The sequence below is a fragment of the Saccostrea cucullata genome, unplaced genomic scaffold (genome assembly GCF_032062105.1).
Source record: "Saccostrea cucullata isolate Sc308-1 unplaced genomic scaffold, CSIRO_AGI_Scuc_v1 ctg373, whole genome shotgun sequence".
NCBI lineage: Eukaryota > Metazoa > Mollusca > Bivalvia > Ostreida > Ostreidae > Saccostrea > Saccostrea cuccullata.
Genome location: NW_026928348.1, coordinates 182,566 through 193,124, shown reverse-complemented (window position 1 = coordinate 193,124; position 10,559 = coordinate 182,566). Strand labels below are relative to the sequence as shown.

General features: G+C 33.7%; 1 protein-coding gene across 1 annotated transcript; it reads left to right on the top strand.

The window, feature by feature from the left end:
- Window positions 1-6,826: 6,826 nt before the first annotated feature.
- Window positions 6,827-10,227, top strand: LOC134277288 (uncharacterized). The gene is made up of 3 exons (XM_062759605.1): window positions 6,827-6,913; window positions 8,593-8,722; window positions 8,832-10,227. Exon 3 carries the CDS (start codon window positions 8,853-8,855, stop codon window positions 10,194-10,196), a length of 1,344 nt encoding a protein of 447 aa, XP_062615589.1. The 5' UTR covers window positions 6,827-6,913; window positions 8,593-8,722; window positions 8,832-8,852; the 3' UTR covers window positions 10,197-10,227.
- Window positions 10,228-10,559: the final 332 nt, after the last annotated feature.

Sequence of the window (10,559 nt, the reverse complement as noted above, 5' to 3'; positions counted from 1 at the left end):
ATATATAGGAAAATTCTTTAAAAATCTTCTTCTCAAGAACCAATGTGCCAGGAAAGATGAAATTTACAGGGAAGCATCCTCAGGTAGTGTAGATTCAAATTTGTTCAAATCATGACCCCGGGATAGCTAGGGAAATATATAGGAACATTCTTTTAAAATCTTCTTCTCAAGGTGCCACACTAGATAGTGTAGATTCAAGTTTGTTCAAATCATGATCAAAGTTTTACATAGAAATATGTAGGAAAATTCTTTGAAAATCTTCTCTGGAATAGCAAAGGCATAAATTATCCTATTTTATGGAAGCATCCTCAGATAACGGACATTTATGTTTATTTAAATCATCACCCCTGGGGGTAGGGCAGGTCCATAACATAGAATCCAAGTTTTACATAGAAACATGTAGAAAACAATCTTTAAAAATCTTCTTTTCAGGAATAGCAAAGCCTTGTTTAGTCCTATTCATAGTGTAGCTTCAATTTTGTTCAAGTCATGGCCCCTGGGGGTAGGGTGGGGCCACAATGTAATTTAAAATGTAAAGGGCAATTAATCCACAGGTAGTCAAAGAAATAAATATGCAAGCATCCTTAGTTAGTGTAGATTCAAGTTTGTTCAAGTCATACCCTCTCCCTTTTAAGGATTGGTTGGGACCACTTTTGGGTTTTAACTTTTCAAAAATAAACTGATTTATGCTTTTTTCCTAGCTACATTGCTCAGGTGAGCGATGTGGCCCATGGGCCTCTTGTTTTTGTTGTTTTCGAGGTATGGAGACCCATGAATTTATTACCACCACAAAATGTAAAATTTCATATGTATTACAACTAAACCTTTTCCAACCACGGAAACAAATTCACGTAATGTTTTACCAATATTTTTTCTCAAACCTCGAAAGTTGTACAATACGAATATATGTGATTTTACAGTATTTCACGGTCACTTTACGCTAAATTGTCTTGATTTTGGTTTTAGAACAAAGTCATGTATTTAAACATTTACCGAATGTTATTTTTAAGTACATCATTAAAATGAGTGTCGAAGAGAATAACGACGTCTGTACATTTTTGGCAATAGAGACAACCAACTTTGTCTTTACCAGATATTTCCTAATATTTTATAAAGTTTTGTAGACCTTTGAATGAAGTTTTAGGACAAAATTCAAATCAATTATATTTAAGGTGTTTTGAACTTTTGATTTATAGAGATTTCAATTGTTAGATTACTTTGAGATCAACCCTTGCATAAGCCAGTTGGCATCAGTCTGAATCTTTCTTAGTTAAAACATTGTTCGGTATACCTATGTATAGTACATGTAGTTGAATAAGTTAATTTCAAAAGCCTTACTTTGAAATTTAAAGGAAGAATACATGAGGCCAATTATCTGTCAAATGTCCAAGAAAGCATGTTTACATTGTTTTGTTTCAAAATCAACTTTGTTGTTGAAGCCTCTGTTTGAGACCTTTTCATTTGAAACAAGATAAAAATTATTTTCTTCTGCTGAAGTGCACTACATTAGGTAATTGAATATGTACAAGCAGATTTATCATCAAATGATACAATTCATTCAAACTCAAAATTACGAAAACAAGATTGTTCAATGTAACATTAATTTCTAAATGTATCCTATTGGTAATTTTACTGGCTGAATGTCCTTTCAAACTATTATTTTGACATTCAACATGTTCAACGAAAAGCCAGATTTAATTGAAAGTTTATTCTATCATTCAACATTTTGTAATACTGGTTCTTTGGACATGTTGGATGAATCTAAAATAGCAAAGCATAATTTATACCAGTATAAACACTGGGTTGCTACATGTATATTTCTAATTCATAGTATTTCAAAGACTAAAGCAATGCCAAAGTCATCTATGATCTTTCCGTGTAATGTCTTCAGTGAATCTACCTTTCTGCAGAGTGTTTACCATTGGGTTTTGCATGTGGTAGAAAGAGGACACAGGTGATAATTACTGTTACCTCCAAATACGCCAAACTCAAAACACGGGGTAGACAATTAGCGCAGTACATTTTTTTCCATTCGCAGGATTTTTGCAAAAACATAACAGGTTTCTGACGTTGTAATTTTTCTCACCTGAAAGAAAAAATGCAAAATTCATGTCTCGGTTCCGTGACAGCAGGCAATCCGGGTAAATCAGTGCCGTACGCGGGGGCTTTTGTGTCTTAATTAAATATTTGCATTATGGAACATTATCGATATTGGACTTGGGGAATCTTAAAAGAACTTGATCAAATGATAAATCGTCCGTTGGCTGTCTAATTTTACCACTGTAATGTCTTGATGAAGAAAGTCTTGCCACATTGCAAGTTTTTACGGGAATGCTTGCAGATCGATATTTCTTATTGTAAGACTATGTAAATTAGTTAACTTACTTTCACTTATTTTCTCTTGCATGATTAATTCGATTTTTTCAGTAAGTAGACGTAAACAGCTGAATCTCGAATACTATTAACAATGTAGGGAAAAAAACACTAGCTTTGTCATTGTTTGGAAACAAACATCGACGTCAATTTATTCTCACAGATGTAGAACAGTTGGGTCCTTCGAGGTATTTTTAGACATATAGACAATATATATTGACAATATGCATTAGATATTATATTGAGGGTTCTTCAAATTCACTTAAAGATTTAAACATGAAAAATTGAAGATCACAGAGGTGCGAGTGATAGAATTTTGGACAACGTCTGAAACTCGGAAGAAATAATTGAGAGATATGACAATCATTTCATTCGTTGTTTTACATCCTGCCATTGATAAATGTGTACACACTATTGAATCCCGACACCCTTTAGTTCCCTCCAGGGTTGTCTTTGTAAAGTATTTTAGGTAATGCCATTAGTATGGGTCATAACGTATTTTTACATCAAAATATAGGCCTACATTACATACTTATGTTCTTCATCATAATGATTTTCTTCACAATCTGGCAGCATTCAAATATGTATCCAAATTTCAAAGACGAAAAGGGTGAAGACAACGAACTATAAACAGGTATTTAACACGGTCGAATCTCCGAAATTTCAGAGGTGCATGGAATCAGATGCCTGTATTCCGGGGAAGTAAGTATCCCTAGGTGTTCGATTATTACGATTTACCTGTCGTAAAATCGACAGAACATTTCGTATCTAGTCAAACTAAAACAAGGGCGTTATATTTGCAAATATTCGATCTTGACCATTTGCATTGCAAAATTTTACATTTGAATTGTATAAATTTTTTTATTCGCTTTGTTTAATTTGTCTTTTGTTTTACATAATTTTTTATTCATAATATATTTTTGTATGCGTTATAGTTTTATTATAGTATTTTTTTTCTATTTGTATTCTATACTTTTCCAAGTAAATTGTACAATTTTTTTTTTCTTTTTATTTTTTCTATTTGTATTGTACATGTTGTAATAAAAATCATTTGAATAGTATTTTTTTGTATTATATACTGTATTGCTATTCGTATTGCGTTAAATTTCTCATTCGTACTGTACAAATTTTGTGTTCGCTATTTTTTTCATCTGCATTGTATCAGATGGAATATACGAAAGCCCATTGGGCTCATTTTCATAATAATAAAAAATAATTTTTTCACGTTATAACGCGAAACTTTCGCGATATAACACGTATCTTTCGCAATATAAAGCGAAACTTTCGTAAAATAACGCGTATCTTTCGCGTTATAACGCATAACTTTCACGATATAACGCGAAATTTCTATGCGTGAAATTTGCTATTCGTACTGTACAATATCTTATTTGTATTTGCTATTTTATACGAAAATGAGCCCAATGGGCTTTCGTGGGATTGTTTATTCTTTCTGATACGAATTGAGAATATTGTTGTCAATTTTCAAAATAGTCTGTATGATCATTCAATGAAAACTGGGATCCAACAGATAGAAGATGGCAATTTGATTCTGAAGAAAGCTCACTGTCCTCAAAATTTTTGACTAGAAAGAAAAATCAATACAAATTTATCATTGACTGGTGGAATCTAAAATCATCCTCCCCTCGTTCCACCGCAAAACGGAGTCTTGGGTTTGGACAGATTTTTTATTCCTTTTTAGCTCACCTGAGCCGAAGTTAGCTTTTCTGATAAAAATTTGTCCGTTGTCTGTCGTCGTTGTTGTTGTTGTTGACGTTGGGTCGTTGTAAATTTTTCACATTTTCATCTTCTTCTCAAGAACCAATTTCAACCACACTTGCCACAAAGCATCTTTGCGTATTAAAAGGGGATTCAAGTTTCTTCAAATAATGAAGAACCAAGCCCTCTTTCAAGGGGAGATAATTATGAATTAATGAAAAATTAATTGTATCTTTTAAAAATCTTCTTCTCCAGAAGCAATAGGCCTAGTAAAATTAAACTTGTGTGGAAGCATCCTCAGGTGGTGTAGAGTCAACTTTGTTCAAATCATGACCCCCGGGGTAGGGCAGGGCCACAATAGCTGATCAAAGTTTTAAAAAGGAATATATAGGAAAAATCATTAAAAATCTTCTTCTCCAGAACCTTTGGGCCAGAAAAGATGAAACTCATATGGAAGCATCCTCAGGCAGTGTAGATTCAAGTCTGTTCAAATCATGTGGGTAGGGTGGGGCCACAATGGCTGATCAAAGTTTTACATAGGAATACGTTGGAAAAATCTTTTAAAAATCTTCTTCTCGAGATCAGCAAAGCCATATGATTGATGATATTAATAAGAAACATCCATGTAGTTAACGTGAATTCAAGTTTGATCATATCATGACCCCTTGGGGTAGGATGGGGCCATAATTGGCAATCAAAACTTTACATAGAAATCTATCTTATTAGGAAAAAATATTTTAAAATCTTCTTCTCAAGAACAGCAAAGCCATGGCATGATTGGTGATATTTATGTGGAATCATCCTCAGGTAGTGTAGTTTCAAGATTGTCCAAATCAGAATTATTTGGGGTAGGGAGGGGACACAATGTGGGATCAATTTTTATATAGGAATACTAGTATATACATGTACTTAAAAATCTTTTAATTAAATAAAATTTTCTTGAGAACACCAAATCCATGATTAGTCATTTTTTATATTGTACTAATGGAAGCAACCTCAGGTGCTTTAGATTCGGGTTTGTTTAAATTATGACCGCCGGGGTTAGGGTGTAACCACAATGAGGGATCAAAGTTTTGTTTAAGAATATGTAGGAAAAAATCTTTTCCAGCACAGAAAAGTTTATTTAGTCAAATTGATATGTAAGCATCTGCAAGTAGTAAAGATTTAAATTTATTCAAATAATGACCCAGGGGGATGGGAAGGAGGGGGGGGGGTTAGCAAGGGGTCACAATGGGAGATCAGGTAATACATGTATGTGTGTTGAAAAAAATCTTTAAAAATCTTCTTTTCAAGTATGGCAAAATTTTACATGTACATGTATGCGTTAAGTTTATTGACATAGTGACATTCTCAAGTAATAAAAAATTCAAATCCCCCCTCCACCAACAAGTAAACTTTTCAATACTGAACTATTTTTTTTAACCAGCCCATGTGCTCAGGTGAGCGATGTGGCCTATGGGCCTCTTGTTTCTTATCCCAGGTCATCTTGAAAATACAGATATGTAGCAGCGTTTCTGAAAGTAAAAGGAGTGGCCAGACAAAAAATTAACTTAATCGAACAATCTTTGAATACATTTGAAGATATTAAAGAAAAGTAAAATTGTCCATTGTCCAATCTCGACAATATTATTTCGTTTTCGTTGGTGATGCTGGATGGGGGAGAGAGAGAAGGCAACTGTGACCTCTTTATTCAGATTAATAATGTCTTCAATATATATTGGGAACCCCTGCTTACACCCCGATTCAATATGAAATTATTTATGCGCCAGAAATTAGTATAATTCTTTCCTGCAAGAACATGAAAAAAAAAGATATCATGATTCGACAGTCCCCTTGACAATTACAAATGAAAAAAATTAAGCTTATCAAAGATTTTTCAGGTAGGTTATTTCTTTTCTCTCTGGCCGCCCTCTTCATTTTATGTCTGCATTTAAAAAAATGGCCAGGGCAGCTGTTCCTTCCACGAGACCACTATTTACAGTGAGATGGTCAAAAAGGGCCAGAAACGATTGATTATTGTTGTTTTACGCCGACTCTTCTGGGGAAGTTGCTTGCCCTTTTAACTAAGAGTTAAAAATTGTTAAAGTACTGGTCTGAAATAATCTTGTAGATATACATGTACCAACATATATTGACCAACACTTTATGTTCCATTGAAAACATCAAGATAAAGTAAAGCTGCAATAACGTGAATAATGTAGTCTCTCTCTCTCTCTCTCTCTCTCTCTCTCTCTCTCTCTCTCTCTCTCTCTCTCTCTCTCTCTCTCTCTCTCTCTCTCTCTTTGGCCTATCCAGATAAAAATCTGAGAGGGCTATATTACATGTATTGCAGCCTGATAAAGTAGAAACTTATCATGCTTATTAAAAAGTTTAATCCTGTAAAAGTCCAGTCAGATTCTTCAAACAAGCTTTGTCAAATTGCAACAATGTTATTTGAGTTTACTTTTACATGTAGCGAAACATTTAACTGTTTAAGTGCACTTTAATTGATCCAAAAATAAAAAAAAAATTCTTCAGAAACAGTTCTTTCATCGACTAATTTCTATTCTGCGTGTGATGAAAGAAATATTTACTTATTTTCATAGAGTGAAATTCAAATTGGAAAGTTGGTGTATAATATTTTCCCGAAACAGGAGCGATATATGGAAAGAGAGATAACTCTTATTAATCCGGAAATAAAGGTAAACCCTGAAAATTCTTTCCTTTAGCAAGCGACAAAAGGATCCGGTCATTAGTTTTTGAATTATTTCGAAAAGAAATGTAGCCATGTGTCAGTCAGGATCATTAATTTTTCCATGAGAATTTCAACATGCGCCCCACATAGGTACATTTAGCTATTTAGTTCTTTTGTGTTACTTTTTTCTACTAATTTGATTTCATTTGACTGTAATTGGATAGAATGTCGAGGGGATGAACATTATTAGTTATCCAGGTTCAGTCAAAGGTGTAAGGGGAATTACCCCGGGTTTTATTTCATACATCTTGAGACCGAAACCGGGGATTTATCCCAGGTTTTATTCCATACACTCTGAGGCCGAAGGGTATATGGAATTCAACCCAGGGTAAATCCCCGTACACCCGTGAACAGGTGTTGATAGACCTGGATAACGAATTTATTTCTATGTTCCCAAAAAATTCTTTTTAAACACACCAATCAACCGTGTCTCAATCTTTCAATAAGATTTACTCCATACTACCAGGGACCTATAAACCGTTGGTATATAGGTCCCTGATACTACAATGCCTTGTGACGTCATGTCATGTTACAAGCTAGATAGGAAATAAAACAATTATTTATGTCTCTGATAATATTATATAGAACTGTAAATGTACTGCACCATTTTTGTTTACCTTAATGGGTTGAATAAAAGAAACATAAAATGACTCAGTCAGTGACCAGGTGACAGCCGAGGGAAATAGTGCTACCCATTGAAAAAAACTGTACATCTATTTGTGTGCTAGATTCTGGATTAATTCTTCCAAATTTTGTACCTCAGTTGCCAAAAAAGCTAGATTTAAAATATGTTAATTCCTTACTCCACTACCAAGTACTCTGGTAGTTGACATCTGTAGCTCTCCGGTCTGTCAATATTTTTTTTGGAGAAGTACAGTTCTGCTAGGGGTGGGACGATATACCGATACACCGATACATACCGATATTTTCCTCCAAGATACGGTTTACGATACAAGCATTCAAATATCGGTACGAAACGATACACGAACGACCTATGCAAAAATTGAAAATAAAAGTACCTGTCCTTGGAAAATGGCGGCTTGTACGAGCGAAGAGATGATGTTGATATTGAAAACACACTTTAGAAATAATAAGTCGTTGGTTACGGGTAAAACGTTTTCACTTTTAAGCAGCCTCGGAAGATTGGACAAGAAAAGTTCAGTATGTAATGCGTGCTATACACAGAAAATATCGTTTCCAGCTAGAACATTTGATTATCATTAATTGTTAGTCCATCTCGTACTTTTTTTGTAATCTCAACTTGGCTACAGACTTTCAGCAATTAATCATAATGTAATTGTGGTGTTTTTTAAATGAATTTTTAGTCAGTGTTCTTTAATGAACTACACAACTAATTGTAAACAACTTGTTAATAGAAATTTGGTAATAATAGTATGTACATGTATTATTGTTTTTGTAAAGTTTTAGTCAATGAAATTGATGAACTTTTATGAAAATAAGTATCAATTTCAAAGCAAACATGATTTAATTGATATAGAATAATTTGTTGATTTAATGTCAAGACAAAAAACTAAGAAATAAAATACTAATTCTTTTGAATAGTTTTATAATTTGTCATAATATCGAGATACGTATTGTATCGTGCCAATATATCGAGATACGTATCGTATCGCAAGATGTGTGTATCGTCCCACCCCTAAGTTCTGCAGCTGTAAGTATATAGGGATAAAACTTCTCTGTTTTGAACCTAGTCTAGACCATTGATTGCTACATTTGTACTTGCTTGTATTTACTGATTTTAATTTCAGTAATGGATGACTCAGTATTTGAGGAGCAGGGATTGGTGTACTATCTTTTATTACTACCGAGTACCTTGATTGTATTTGTGGCCTGTCTTATCATCAGGTGGATGGGTCTACAGTTTTTCCAGCATAATTAGTAAGTTTTCTTTTATTTCATAATGTCTTACATATTATATATACTGTAGGGATTGTTTTTCTTTAATGCTTTATACAATGTATTACTTATACATGTATTTGTGTTTTAGGTTTGAAGATTTGCATTGAAAATGCTTGGAAAATATCCACAAAGAGTGAACAAAGTATGGAAAGATACATTCACAAGATGTTGTACAAATGGAAAATTCTCTCTCAGTGATAGATGGAAAACAGATGAAAATGTAATCATGAATACATTTGCTCGTAGGAAAGCTATATCTGAAAGATATGGGATAGAAAGAAAATCAGAGGACACCCCTATTACACATGTATCCATGAATCCACCCCGAAAATTTCATGTGCCAAAAGTAGATAATGAGACTTTTTTGCGAGAATATTCTAGAGCGGTCATTGATGGTCAGTATATGACATTATTAGAATTACCCACAGTATATTCTCCCTTGCGAGTTGATGTGGACGTTGAGAAAAAAGATTCTTCTTCATCTGGGCTGAGTGAAGAGTATATTGAACATTTATTGAATCTTTATGTTGAGAAGAGTTTGGAATATCTGCCTGATCCATTCTCTGTAAAAACTGATAGATTGCTTGTTGCTTATATTATGCAGAGAAAGAAGAATTTGACTGTGGAAAGTGGAAACAAGGAAGGAATTCATGCCATTTTCCCTGACTTAGTTTTTCCAACAAATCTACACAATAAACTATTTCACATTCCCATTGCGGAAACTGTTAAAAAAGAGACTTCAGAGGAGGAGGAGTTTAAAATTGTTATTGACCAGATAGGTAAAAATCCTTGGTTCATGCTTGGTTCTCAGAAACATTGTGATCTTTATCCTTATGCTGTAAATTATGTTTTCAAGTATGGTGAACGGTTACAGCCATTTACACTAAATTTGAATTCAGAAAGTGACGTCTTTTATTGGGTGGACAGATTCTCTATTAGGTACAAGAAATGTTCACAAATATCAGATGCAGCTGGGGAAGATCTCAAAAGAGAAATTCAGTCCATTGAAGAATCTGGAGAAGAGGAACTAAGTATGTACAATTCCCTGAAATCCAAGTTGTGTTCAAGTCAAAATCAAGTGGACAAGAATAAGAATTATTCAAGAATTTCCCCAAAATTTACTGGCAGAATTGTGACCCCCTATTTTACGGATGTTAAAAATCTAGTAGAACTGTATGACAATGAAATTTCTCATGCCTACAGATCTTGGTCTTCTGTAGGTTTTGCACTTAAACTTTTGTGTTACTATGGTAATGGATGTGAAAATGATTACAAAGATTTGTGGTTTGGATTTTCGGAGAAGTCTTCAAAATTTAATCAGCAAGAATGCGAGCGAGTATGGGAGTCATTTGATCCAAGTAAAGGGGATGTTATTATGGCAAAGAGAATTTTGTTGAAGTATGCAAATGACAGTGATATCAAAACATTTAAAAATATTTTAAATCAATTATAGATGTATGCAATCAGTTATGAAAATCTTAACAAAAAAAACTAAAAAGTAAGATTTTCTCTCAGTCTCTTAATTATCATCACACAGTGTCAATGACATTATACTATTTTTATGTTAAAACTGTGCATTGTATTCACTAAATACAAATATAAAAAGGTATATTTTAGTTTTTTGTTGGCTATATTAACCATGGATATTGGCCTGAATAGTGTTTGAAATTTTATAAGAGAACCTGACTAGTAATAAAGATGCCTCAGGTTTGTTTCTTGGTCCAGTTTTCCCCTTATTATACCCCCCGCTTGAAAAGTGGGGGTATATTTTTCCGTCCGTCTGTCCGTCCGTCTGTTACGCTTTGGGGTACCCATC